General features: G+C 37.8%; 1 protein-coding gene across 1 annotated transcript in view; it reads left to right on the top strand.

The window, feature by feature from the left end:
- The window catches only part of KIAA0368 (KIAA0368 ortholog), a 139538-nt gene that overhangs the window by 109130 nt on the left and 16299 nt on the right, over nucleotides 1-14109 (top strand). The window contains exons 23-33 of the mRNA XM_012641131.1: nucleotides 52-197; nucleotides 619-673; nucleotides 1456-1570; nucleotides 2274-2342; nucleotides 3712-3829; nucleotides 4133-4300; nucleotides 6449-6528; nucleotides 7139-7244; nucleotides 8175-8222; nucleotides 9084-9205; nucleotides 13737-13887. Coding sequence (XP_012496585.1) covers nucleotides 52-197; nucleotides 619-673; nucleotides 1456-1570; nucleotides 2274-2342; nucleotides 3712-3829; nucleotides 4133-4300; nucleotides 6449-6528; nucleotides 7139-7244; nucleotides 8175-8222; nucleotides 9084-9205; nucleotides 13737-13887 — 1178 coding nt within the window. The remainder of the gene's footprint in view (nucleotides 1-51; nucleotides 198-618; nucleotides 674-1455; nucleotides 1571-2273; nucleotides 2343-3711; nucleotides 3830-4132; nucleotides 4301-6448; nucleotides 6529-7138; nucleotides 7245-8174; nucleotides 8223-9083; nucleotides 9206-13736; nucleotides 13888-14109) is intronic.

Here is a 14109-nt window from a genome sequence, read left to right as displayed (position 1 = left end):
TTCAGGAAACTATATTGAATTATTTTTTATTGTTTCTTTGCTTTTCCTCAGGAGCCAAAGTGAATGATGTGGTTCCATGGGTGTTGGATGTAATTTTAAATAAACATATCATCAGTCCCAACCCACACGTGAGACAAGCGGCCTGCATCTGGCTCCTTTCCCTTGTGAGGAAGCTAAGTACCCACAAAGAAGTGAAGGTAAGCCATGCTATGTATGTGATCAGCTCTGTTGGAAACCACACTTTTTATAAGTGAAAGGTAGGTAGGAAAGCATACGAAGGTGAGAGTCATTAACCGATAGCGGATATTTTGAACATGAAGGGATGAGGGATGATGGCCTGATATATATTGGCTGTAAGATGATTCCAAACTTGAAGGTATAAAGTCAGAATTGCTAAGCATGGGGAGGCTCAGACTGGGGCAGAGGTCAGCTTGCATGCGTTGAGTACCTGTTAGTGGTACAACTTCAGGTAATTTGGACCACTTGTAAAGCTGAGAGCACAACACTGTGTGTGACTGCCTTGAATCATAAGACGTTAAGAGTCTGACACCCTGAGAGTGAGATTCTTTTCCAAAGAGGGAGAGTTTCAGTATTCTAATGCCTCTTTTCTTCTTTCAGTCTCATCTAAAAGAAATTCAAAGTGCGTTTGTTTCAGTTCTGTCAGAAAATGATGGTACGTTGTTGACAAATATTTGATTTCTAAACTTTATTAAACTTGTATTTTAAATTTCAAAAAGTCTGGATTAGTGAAAATAAAACTCTTGAGCTATGTGATTAAAAAATTAAACCTTGTTTATTAATGTTAAGGGTAAGCATTATGTTAGTGGCTAAAAAACAAACAATTTCTGGTTAGGGTATAGGAAACTCAAATTCTTATTTATTTATAAATTAGAACATTTTCTTTACTTTTGTGTTTAAAATGGAGCTGAGGCCTTCTTTAACATTAATATCTCTACTAAGTAATAACTTTCTTCTATGTCTGATTACTTTTCCTCTCCGATTTAAGCTAGGAGACAGTGGATGTATATATTTAGATATTTAAATAGTAGCTTTGTTTCCCAACTTGTCTTATATTGACTTTTCATTTTTGAAAAATCAGGTGTGGGTATATTGAAATCCTGTGAGGCTATTTTATCTCTGTGTATGACTGATAGTCCATGGATATTCTGTCACTGTGCACTGTTCAGGGACACTGTATAGCTCCATCAGTGTTGTCTTGGTTTGTGAATTGGATCTTCCGTGGATGTAGTTCTCATTTACAGTGACTTGTATGGTGTCATGTTCACTGAGATGATTTCGTATGTTTCTAACAAAATAGGCAGATTGATTCTGTTTTTATATCTTTGATATATCCTTTTAAGTTAATGTTAACACAACTTTTAAAAAATTTTGAATTGCTAGCCAGTAGACAAATTTTCATTAAAGTATTATAATTTTGTCTGACTGTTTTTGTAGAGCTTAGCCAAGATGTTGCCTCAAAAGGCCTTGGGTTGGTTTATGAACTAGGCAATGAACAAGATCAACAAGAATTGGTTTCTACACTTGTTGAGACACTTATGACTGGTAAAAGGTATGGTGAACTTGAAAGTTTTATTTTTTTCTTTTGTTACATAAATGAACTTGAAAATTTTAGATTTGAACACATAGAGCCAGTATATGCATATATCGAGAATATGCTATGGAAGAAGGAAAATTTAGCTTTTCATTTTTCTATTTATTATGCCTTTTTAAAATTGCAAGTTAGTGATTGTTATGCTGTGACTAGGAGTTTATTATCCCAGTGTACACTGTTCACTTTAGAGAGATGCCAATAGGTCACACTTTGAAAATTGAATGGTACTAGGACTATTAATGCATTGGATTAGAAATATACCACAAATACTGTTGGCTAAATGAAAATTAACATGTGGAGAAGAAGCTTGCATATTATTCCTGGTCTAGTCTGTGAAAAGTATGTGAGGGGAAATCATTCTTATAATTGGTTGTTTGCTGCTTTACGTTGCCTTCCTTGTAGGAAGGATAGTTTTTAATTTGTGACATTTAATTCAGTGTAACTTTATATGGGATGTCTTTTACATCTATTAATTTGTTCATTCTAGATCTCACTTTACAAAATTCCTAGCCTGAAAAGGAATAGTTGACTTTTATATCTTGCACAGTAGACATTTGGTAGGGAGTTCAGTTTTATCAGTTTGCAAATGAATTGTATCCATTAGTTGGATGCTGATATGAAAAGTTTGAGGCTAATTTAAATTCTTGTTTTTTTGGCTTAGAGTTAAACATGAAGTTTCTGGAGAGACAGTGGTATTTCAAGGGGGGAGCCTTGGTAAAACACCAGATGGGTAAGTATGCCAAATCCATCGATCAGATAATGTAAACATCTTTAAATATATGTGTGTGTGTGTGTGTGTGTGTATGTGTATATATATGTATATATTTTAAGCCTGATAAATAGAACAGTCATGAAGTTTTAGGAAATGTTGTATGTTGGTAGAAGAAGAAAACTTCTATGGAAAAAGCCTTAGATTTGAAAAAAGTCTTAGATTGAGTTTCCTGGGAAATAAACTCTGAGAAGGAGATTTGTATGCTGGAAATTTATTAAGGAGCGCCTCTGGATCACCCTTGTGGGGAGTGGGGAAGCAGGCTAGGGCCAGTGACTAAGGGAGGGGCAGAACTACTGCCATCACTTTAGTGGATCCTGACCTCTCAAGGAACTCTGAGCTGGCAGGGGATGGCCCCTGAGAGTTGTCCTGCTTTGAACATGGAGCCTGGGCCTTTATGTCCCCTCCCCACACCCTCCCTCAGTGACTAGCTGTTGGTGGTGGCTGCTGCGTGGGAGGCTATGACCCTGGGCTCTGAGGACAGTTGTGGGAGATTGACTAGGCTGAGACCTGTCAGCTTTCAGGCAGCTGAGTCCTGGGGGGCATCTGGAAGCGTAGCTTGGCACCCACCCCTAGTTTTTTGGTAGGAGCAGCTCTGCATCTGAGAGTCCACTAATTTAGCATTTTAAATTAATTTCTTGAGCTTTATTTTATCATTATTCCATTGTGGTTACATCGTTGCATTTCCTCTAAGAATCATCAGGTTGGCAGTGCAGTGCTGTCTGGCAGAGCCCTGCTTCAGTGTTGTCTGTAGTCTGTTCTGTCCTTGATCTTCTCCCATAGCTCACTGTTTTCACATCAAAGTTTTCATTCCACTGACTCTTCTTGTACACTCTTGAGTTTTTAAAAAAGTTCTCATTTGTCACAGTAACACAAAATGATATTTGAGCAAATATTATTTGTTCAGAGGAAAGTTAACAGGACTCAAAGAAGTTACCAGAATTAGGGTGGTCTAGCCTAGAAAAGACTCAGGGAAGACAGATGTCTTCAAATGGCTCTTTTGTGATTGTGAGAGATTTGTGCACAGTGAAGAATTATTGAGTCGCCTTCCAGGGTGGTGAGGGCTGCACTTCATGGGAATCGCAGGTGCATTTAGGTTGTTTACCAGCAGCAGTGTAAAGGGGCTTAGGAATTGTTGGTAATTGAATTAGATGACTTTTTATATTCTTCTCAACCTGGTTTTCTGCCTTTGTGGTGACGAGATAACTCAGTATTAGAAATTGAGTGAAAATGTAATTTAAAATGTCCTAGTAATATTGATGATGTAATTTTTATTAGGCTGGAGATAGAGAAATATATTATTGCATCCTTTTTTTTCTTTGTTTCCAAGCCAGGGTCTTTCTACTTACAAGGAGCTTTGTTCTCTGGCAAGTGATCTTAGTCAGCCAGATCTGGTGTATAAATTTATGAATTTAGCTAACCATCATGCAATGTGGAACTCTAGGAAGGTAAGTTACTATCACTGGACAGTTTTTATTTTTTACTTCCCTGCAAACCAAACATACTACATTGACAGACAGTGGCAAATGATATGCAGTGCATTTTGTAAAAGTCTGTGTCTGATTAGAGAGACACAAGCCACCACATGGCAACTGTTATTGATCAGTAAAGCTGGGACACCCAATAAATCAGTCTGTCTTTAGGGACAAGTTTGGGAGGGAAAGTTTTCTGATCCTCACATATTTAATATGTTAATATTTTACTACAACAGATGCACGTGAGTCACTTCGTCTTCTTGTTGTTATCTTTAGGGTGCTGCTTTTGGTTTTAACGTAATTGCTACCAGAGCTGGAGAACAGCTGGCTCCTTTTCTGCCTCAGTTAGTTCCTCGACTTTATCGTTATCAGTTTGATCCCAACCTTGGCATTCGACAGGCCATGACAAGTATTTGGAATGCATTGGTCACTGATAAATCCACGGCAAGTATCTGAATTCATGTGTTAGGAAAATGCTGTAGCTTGTCTAAGGTCATGCACAGGATTTAAATCCAGTGCTCTTCTTCCTTTCTACATTGTATACTTATTTGTGTAAAGAAATAACTTTCTTTTATTCCATGCTTTCTTCCTTCTTTCACAGTATCAAAGATGCTATGGTAACATTTGTGGAAATCTCCAAAATGGAAACAGTCTGAATGTCCACAGGGTGGTTGGTTAAGGAAGTGATAGAACATTCACACAAATGGAATACTGAATGCTGATAGGTGCTGTTGATGCACTGGACAGTGGGTCATAGTCCCACCTCCAAGGAATTCACTTAGCTGGGGAGAGAGATAAGGAAGCAGGCAGTTACCGTGTTGTTTCTCTCTTGGTTCCCTATCAATTTGGCTGTTCATTGTGCACTTGCGGATATTAAGATTTCTCAGAGCTTGCCTCTGAGTACCTTTTGCTCTCTCAGTTGACCCTGTAACAGTTCCAGGGCATATAAATGTCATCTTTATTGTGATAGTTCCCAGTCTTACACTTCTGGTCCAGATGTGACTTGCGTTCCAGACTTGCATATGTAACTGCCTGCTTGACATCTTCACTTGGATGTTGTTTCAAGGTACCATAAACTTAAGATTTTCAGAACAGAACTTAAAAGACAACCATCTCCTCCTATTCTCCTCACTGTTCACCCATTTACCCAAGCCAGAGAACTTGTTGTCATCTTTGATTTTTGTCTTAATCTCAGCATTAACCCCAATTGAATTCAGTAGCACATTCTGAATTCAGTAGCACATTTTGCTTCTAAAGTATTCCGTGAATGGACTCTCTTCTTCCTTTATACTTTCCTGATGAGCAGGTCATCATCATCTTTCCCTTTGCCTTTTGTCATTTAATTATCTGCATAGCTACAAAAGTGCTTTTTTTAAAAATGCAAATTAGATTGTGCCATTTTGGGTTAAAATCCTTCAATGGCTTCACAGTTCACTTTAAATAAATTCCATAAATTCTGACAAGTCCCTGCACATGATGTGGCCCTTTCATACCCCTTTCGTCTGGTACTAGGTTGAGTGTGTTCCTATTCGTGGCGGTCGGTATTTGAGGGTTCGGCTTTGAAGGCTCAGTGAGTTCTGTTTGCTCTGGGAGGGTATGTAGTACCTCTGTGTCAGCTAAGACTTAATAGGCCAGTGGGCTTTGTAGATCTGAGTTCAGGACAGATCTAAGGCTCTCAAGGCTCTCAAGAGAGCCTAAGGCTCTCAAGATGTGAGTGTCATCTCTGTGAACCACAGGTGTGGATGAGATCACCTGTGGAAGATGCTTAGCGAAGCAGACTTAGGAAGACATCAGTTTGTTATTTACCTCTATGTCTTGGTTTTCTTGCATATAAGTGAGAATAGCAAAACCTCTGCTATCCATAAGAGTGAAAGTAGAAAAGCCGTAAGTTCTGAGGGTCTCTCAATCATTGTAAAAACTGAGTCTACCATCAGTTTGTTGTTACTGAGCAAGTTGGTAAGTGTATATCAAAACAGAACAGAGGCTTAAAAGATAAAACTCATCTTTCATTATGAACAATCATGGGCCAGACACTGTGTAAGGCTTGAGGATACAAAGATGAGTGAGACCCAGTCCCTGTCCTCGAGGTCTCCAGTGTAGTGGAGCAGTGCAGTTATTGTACGGTCTGGTATGATGCATCGTCAAAAGGTGCTATGGGAACACAGAGGAGAGTACCCGGGCCAGTCTTCTTAGAGAAAGGGATGGCTAATTTGAATCTTGAGGGACAACCAACCAAGTAGGACATGGAAGGGTATTGTGGGTAGAGGTATTAATAGTATGTGCCAAGGAATGGAGGTAAGACCGAACATGGTACCTTTGGGGCAGATGAGTCACAGCAGGCTTTGTGTGATGCCCAGGTGATTGGGCTTTATTCTCAGGCACTGAGGAAAATAAGAGTATCAAGTGTGCATTTTAGAATGATCATTCTGGCAGTTTATGGCAACCAAGGTGGGGAGAGATTTGTGGGCTGAGAGGCCCAAGAGAGACACTTAGATTGTTAAATTCAGAAACATGGTCATTGTGGTTAAGAGGCGAATAATTTGATTATTGATCGATTTTGCATTTTTAATTTTATCTTTTTGCTTTCGTTAGGTGGATAAATATTTGAAAGAAATTCTTGAAGATTTGGTGAAGAACCTTACAAGCAATATGTGGCGAGTTCGAGAATCCAGGTACTATTTTGGGGGATATAAGACTTGTCAAATCAAATTGAATTTTTTTCCTTCAAATTTGCAAATTTTATACTTTGTACAAAAGGAATAAATTAAAACTACTAAAAAGCATATTCCTAGTTGCCTAAATTAGACAGTTATTTTTCATTATTTAAACTCTGGTCAATGGTTTTCCTAAGTTGTCTTAGTTTATATAAGTATGAAATAAAAGAAGCTGAAGATTACTTGTTAAATTGGTTGACACCAAGATATATTTACATACTGTTATGACTTTGTAGTATAGCATTTATTTATATATACAAATTATATTTAATCTGTTCCTAATATGTGCATGGCAATGTACTAGGCCCTGGGAGTATACTGTTGAAGTAAAATATCATCTCAAAGGGATTGTATTATAGTTGTGAGAAGCAAACATTTGATGGTTGTAAATGCCATACGTATGTGGTATATTTGAGGCACCAAGAGAACAATCATTACTGCCTTAGGGTCGGAGGGAGGGGTTAGGACTAGACTTGTAGGTGGAATCTATATTCTTATTTGCTGTAAATGTTTCTTAGTAAAATATTGAGCTTTCTTGATCATTTGAAAGCAAATTGTTTATTTTCAGCTGTTTAGCTTTGAATGATTTATTGAGAGGAAGACCCTTAGATGACATCATTGATAAACTTCCAGAAATTTGGGAAACACTTTTTAGAGTGCAAGATGATATCAAGGTATTATAGAAATAAATCTTTATTTATTTATAGAATAACTTAAACTGGAATTGTTAAAATATATATGTTATACGTGTCAAAATCCCATATCCAGACTATTTTAAGAGTTTCCCCTCAAAGTTTCAGTCTTAATATGTCTGTGAGGGTGAGGGGTTGAGTATCCTTAGATCTAAATTGAATTGAATTAGAAAAAAAGTGGCCACAGCCTGACTTTCTTTGAGTAGTGATCTCATGATGATATAGGATTAGGGACAAATAACAGTTTTGAAAAAATACATAGTATTTCTCCTTTAATCAGTTTCATAAATTGGATTAGTCGTTCCCAAAAAATGTGACCAATTCTTTTGAATTTTTCCTGGGCAATCTAAATTACAGGTATTTTGATATCTTACCATTATATTAGGCCATCACTTTTGCCTTTCTTTTTGCTTTATCCACTAGAGATTTTTAAGTCTTTCATAATCCTCACATCTTTATATATTTGCTTTTATAATACATTTAGTTTCTGAAGTGTTATACTTAATGTACCTCTGGACTCTTTAAATGATGAACTTAACATTAAAGCTTTCATTGACCCTGAAGAGCACATTACTCAGATCAAGCAACATCTGTCTTTTCTCTTATTGTTCCTATGTTTATATGTAAATCTACCTTTCATGTCTATGAGGTTGGCAAGCTGTTTGAAACTAAATAGCCAAATTTTTGTAAGGTCAAATAGGTTATACCTAATGTTTAAAAATTAATAATATGGCATTGTAGCATGTTCCTTAATGGGCAGAGAACCTAATGAGACATTTTTTTTCAAGCTGACATTAAACGTTGATTTTTAACTATTCTATGTAGGGTCTGAGGCAGTTAAATTACAAATTGTAGGGTAGATGATAATGAAACTCTCTAACTTGTATGATGTCACACTTTTCTCATTTTTAGGAATCTGTACGAAAAGCAGCAGAACTAGCTCTGAAAACTCTGAGCAAGGTGAAAACTCCTGTCTTTCATTTGGGGGTGGAGTGGGGCTGGTTTCTATGTGAGCATGACAATAATGATTTATTTTTTGTCATATGAAATGACATTTAGTTGCAGTGTAATTGCCTTCATGTTATGGTTCACTACTCTTACAATGAATGAGAAAGTGGGTGCCGTAACACTGGAATGCTCGTGTCTCTAACAGAGTATACCTCTTGTCTCTTTAAATGGTGAACTTAACATGAAACATTCACTTGACCCTAAGGAGCACATTATTCACTTAGATCAAGAAACATCTGCCTTTTCTCTTACTATTGCTGTGTTTCTGTATAAATCTGCCTTTCCTGTCTATGAGGTTGGCAAGCTTTTCAAAATTAGTCTCACAGTTGAACTTGATTTTGTGATATACCAAGGACTTTTACATTCTAGTTGCACAAACCTTGCCATAGGTCACATTGTTGTTAGTAAAACTAGGTTTTAAATCCAGATGTTTCTCATTCCAGGTTGTTCTTGACCACTATATTGTGCTGCAACGCCAAATTGTTGTTGATGATGATGATGATATTTTAAACCTTCTTTAAAGTGCTTACACGTTTTCACATTTCATCTTCAACTGTTTTGTTCTATGTTTCAAAAATTAGAAGACCAAAGCTTAGAGAGTCAAATGCCTATTTACTCCAAATTTTCTATTTAGTTATTGGCAGACCTAGGACTTAATCCCAGGTCGCATTCCTGTCTCTCCCTATAGTGTCATAGGAAATAGGGTCACTTACTCTTTTCTATGGATATGTGAAGTAGAAAGTCTTTTGTCAGATGAGTGCTTTATTGGATGAGAGGTCAGTTTCACTAATGTCCATGCTCTTTGTATGTGAGGTTTGTGTGAAAATGTGTGACCCTGCCAAAGGAGCAGCCGGCCAGAGAACCATCGCTGTCCTTCTGCCTTGCCTTCTGGACAAAGGAATGATGAGTCCTGTGACGGAAGTTCGAGCCCTCAGGTGTGGATCAGTTGATAAAATGAATGTATTGAATTTGCTCAGTTCCTAGCCATTGAGGAGAAACTGTGTTTTCTTCAAGGTTGGATTCTTGAAAATATAGAGAAAGAAGTTGAGGAGAATCCGTTGAGGTGACCTTGGGGTCATCTGTAAAAAGCTGTGAGTCAGAATGTTTTTGCAGAAACATCCTCATGGGACCTTGTTTTTGCCCAGCATTCTGAGTTCATTGTGTTACTCTGTTGTCATCAGCTGCTTCTTCCAGCAGCACATTTTCTTATGCCACAGATCCTTAGGAGCTTGCTTGCTGGTTATAACACTTAGTAATACTATTTCACAGATTACTGTATTTAAGATAAGATACCATCTGCAACAATGAAATATTCAAAAAATATATGTATACTTTTAGATATATGTGGCTATTTTAAGTTAAAATCAAAACACACAAATTCTAGTTTGTGTGCTTTTTTGTTTCTAAACTAGAATGCTATCTAGGAACTTTATCTGTTCCATTTTTATTTCACTCTTAAAACTAGAACAAAGTAATAATATTAACAGTATTTCATGGTAGCTAGGTAGTTGATTAGGGAAGATTCTTTTTGGAAGAACTCATTAACAAATGCAAAGGCAGGATATGATTAGGATATCACTTTTATTGTCCTCAGCAAAATAATCTAAGTAGTGATCATTAGTTACCCCTAAATCCACTGGTGAATGGCTGGTGGGAACTTTGTAATGGTTCACACCACCCAAACCTGAAGCCGTGGTTCACTCCTGACCACACAGAGAGACAGCCAGACGTTACATGCATCCTGATGTGATGGACTAGGACACATACGGCACTGCTTATGAAGGATTCTTGTTTTTTTAAAAAAATTGAAACTGAACTCGATTTAGCCTTGGATCTATACAGGGGACAGGGGAACATGTTAAATGACATGACTGGAATCCAATCAATGAGGACAAATAAGTAAAAAAAAGAGAAGGATGGGGACTGTTAAAGATTTAAGAAATGCAGTAAATTGTAATGTATGGGTGAACTCTCTGGGTTCTGATTCAAACAAACCAACTCTTTAAGAAATTTATGAAACAAGGGAAATTGGGCATTGGATATTAAAAATATTTTTAAAGTGTGTGAAAATAGTATAATAAGAGTTTTTGTCTCTTAGAGGTACATAGTGAAATGTAGTTATGGGTTGCTTCCAAATACAGTCATGTGTCACTTAATGACAGGGATATGTTCTTAGAAATGTGTTAGATGATGTCATTGTGTGAACATCGTAGATGGTATTTACACAGACGTAGATGGTATAGCCTACTACACACCTAGGCTAGATGGTATAGCCTGTTGCTCCTAGGCTGCAAACCTGTACAACATGTTACTGTACTGACTACTGTAGGCAGTTGTAACACAGTGGTAAGTATTTGTGTATCTGAACATATCTAAATGTAGAAAAGGTAATGCATTGTGCTATGATGTTACAGTGGCTATGATGTCACTAGGTGATAAGAATCTTTCAGCTCCATTTAGGCATACTTTATTGTGCTTTGCAGTTGGTGCATTTTTATAGTTTGAAGGTTCGTGGCAACCCTGTGTTAAGCAAGTCTAACTGTGCAATTTTACCAACAACATGTGCTCACTTTGTCTCTTTTTGTCACATTTTGGTAATTCTTGGCAATATTTCAGACTTTTTCATTATTATATCTGTTACGGTGATCTGTGATCAGTGATCTTTGATGTTACTATTGTAACATATTGTGGTGCCATAAACTGCACCTATATGACGGCAAACTTGATTGATTAATGTGTGTGTTCTGACGACTCCACCATCTAACCGTTCTCCCATCTCTCTCTCTGTCCTTGGTCGTCCCTGTTCCCTGAGACATGCAGTATTGAAATGAGGCCAGTTAATAACCTTATAGTGGCTTCTAAGTGTCCAGGTGAAAGGAAGAGTCGCATGTCTTTTACTTTAAATCAAAGCAAGAAATGATTAAGCTTAGTGAGGAAGGCATGTCAAAAGCCAGAGTAGGCTAAAAACTAGGCCTCTTGTGCAAAACAGCTAGCCAAGTTGTGAATGCAAAGGAAAAGTTCTTGAAGGAAGCTAAAAGTGCTACTCAAGTGAACAGATGAATGATAAGAAAGTGAAACAGCCTTATTGCTGACATGGAGAAAGTTTTAGTGGTCTGGATAAAAGATCAGCCAGCACAACATTTCCTTAAGCCAAACCATAATCCAGAGCAAGCCCTGTCTTTAATTTTGTGAAGGCTGAGAGAGATGTTGAAGCTGCAGAAGAAAGGTTTGAAGCTAGTAGAGGTTGGTTAATGAGGTTTTAAGGAAAGAAACCATCACCATAACATAAAAGTGCAAGGTGAAACAGCAAGTCCTATTGTAGAAGCTACAGCAAGTCATCCAGAAGGTCTAGCAAGATAATTGATGAAGATAGCTACACTGAGAAGATTTTACATGTAGATGAAACAGCCTTATTTTGAAAGAGATGCTGTCTAGGACTTTCGTAGCTAGAGAGAAGTCAGTGCCTGGCTTCAAATCTCCAGAGGACGGCTAATGTAGCTGGTTACTTTAGGTTGAAGCCAGTGCTCATTTGCCATTCTGAAAATCCTAGGGCCTTTAAGAATTGTGCTAAATCTACTCTACCTCTGCTCTATAGATGGAACAACAAAGCCCAGATGACAGCACATCTGTTTATATCATGGTTTACTGAATATTTTAAGCCCATTGTTGAAACTACTGCTCAGAAAAAAAGATTTCTTTCAGAATATTAATACTTGTTAACAGTACACCTGCTCATGCAAGAGCTCTGTTGGGGATGTACAAGAAGAAGAATGTTGTTTTCCTGCCTGTTAATGCAGCATCCATTCTGCAGCCTATGGATCAAGGAGTCATTTTGACTTTCAAGTCTTATTATATAAGAAGTACATTTTGTAAGGCTAGAGCTGCTATAGATAGTGATTCCTCTGACGGATCTGTGCAAAGTCAGTTGAAAACCTTCTGGAAAGGATTCAACATTCTAAATGCCATTAAGAACATTCCTGATTCATGGGAGGAGGTCAAAATATCAACATTAACAGGAATTGGGAAGAAGTTGATTCCAGCCCTCATGGATGACTTTGAGGAGCTCAAGACTTTAGTGGAAGAAGTACATAACTGCAGATTTGGTGGAACTAGCCAGAGAACTAGAATTGCAAGGGGAGCCCAAAGATGTGACTGAATTGCTGCAATGTCAGTGATAGAACTTGATTGCATGAGGAGTTGCTTTTTTGGATGAGCAAAGAAAGTGATTTCTTGAGATGGAATTTACTTTCGTTGAAGATGCTGTGACTTTTTCGAAATGACAACAAAGCATTTGGACTCCATAAACAGCGATAAAGCAGCAGGAGGGTATGAGAGGATCGACTCCAATTTTGAAAGACGTTCTATAGTGGGTAAAATGGTATCATACTGCATCACTTGCTACAGAGAATCTTTGGTAAAAAGAAGAGTCCATTAATGTGGCAAACATCGTTGCTTTCTTATTTTAAGAAATTGCCACAGGCATCCCAACCTTCAGTATCCACCACCTTGATCAGTCGGCAGCCATCAACATTGAAGCAAGACCTTCCACCAGCAAAAAGATAATGACTTGCTGAAGGTTCAGATCATCATTAGCATTTTTTTTAGCATTAAAATGTATGTTGTTTTAACTTGAGTCAGAGTTTCTGTTACCCCAGCTAGAGTGCAGTGGCATCATCATAGTTCACTACAACCTCAAACTCCTGGGCTCAAGCAATCCTCCTGCCTCAGCCTCCCGAGTAGCTGGGACTACAGGTGCGTGCCACGACGCCCAACTAATTTTTCTAGTTTTAGTAGAGAGGGGGTCTTGCTCTTGTTCAGGCTAATCTCAATGCCTGAGCTCAAGCGATCCTCCCACCTCAGCCTCCGAGAGGCTTACAGGAGTGAGCCATCATGCCTGGCCTAAAATATTTTTAAATTAAGATACGTATCTTTTTTTTATTCTTAGACATAATGCTATTTATTACACACTTAGTAGACTACAGGATGGTGTATACAAAACTTTTATATGCACTGAAAAAACAAAAAAATTTGTGTGACTTGCCAAAATGAAACCTATAGTATCTCCAAGGTATGCCTCTATAATCTTTGGGGACCACCATTGTACATGTGGTCTGTTGTTGGCCAAAATGTTGCTGTGTGGCACATGACTATAATACAATGGCGGGGGAAAAAAGTGTGCTTGTATGTATGGAGCAGGTATAAATGAAATAAAATTGGTCAAATGTTGCTAATTGTTGAACTGGATGGAGAAAATAGAGAATTTCATTTATGGTTCTATTTCCATATGTGCTTGAAGTGTCTATAATAAAAAGTAAAAAAAAAAAAAAATAGTGCCCAGACCAGGCTCTGTAAGCATGTGAGTATGTGCTCGAATGCAATAAACTGTAGAACATCTTCATTGTTAGATTTGTAGGCCTTCTTAGTTTTGTTAAAAGGACTCAGGAGTTGTGTTCTGTGTGTTTGTAGCATTAACACCCTTGTGAAGATCAGCAAAAGTGCAGGAGCCATGTTGAAACCACATGCACCAAAACTCATCCCAGCTTTGTTGGAGTCCTTAAGTGTATTGGAGCCCCAAGTTCTCAATTACTTGAGCCTCCGGGCTACAGAGCAAGAAAAGGTGAGTTGATAGTACAGACATATTGGTAACTATCATGAGGGAAGAACCCCGTTAAGATACTGAGGTCCCTTTGAATAATCCTTCCAGTGTCCTTAGACAAAGTCCATGGCTTGAATGATAATTGTTGCAAGAACGTCCCGTGACCACATGTGGTATTTAATTTTTTTGTGGAGGGAGGTTGTTAGTTCATACACTGTCTTGTGAATCAGATGAAAGCTGCCA

The sequence above is a fragment of the Propithecus coquereli genome, unplaced genomic scaffold (assembly GCF_000956105.1).
Source record: "Propithecus coquereli isolate 6110/MARCELLA unplaced genomic scaffold, Pcoq_1.0 Scaffold163, whole genome shotgun sequence".
NCBI classification, from domain to species: domain Eukaryota; kingdom Metazoa; phylum Chordata; class Mammalia; order Primates; family Indriidae; genus Propithecus; species Propithecus coquereli.
The sequence above is the reverse complement of the archived record's forward strand: the minus strand, read 5'-3'. Positions and strand labels throughout refer to the sequence as shown.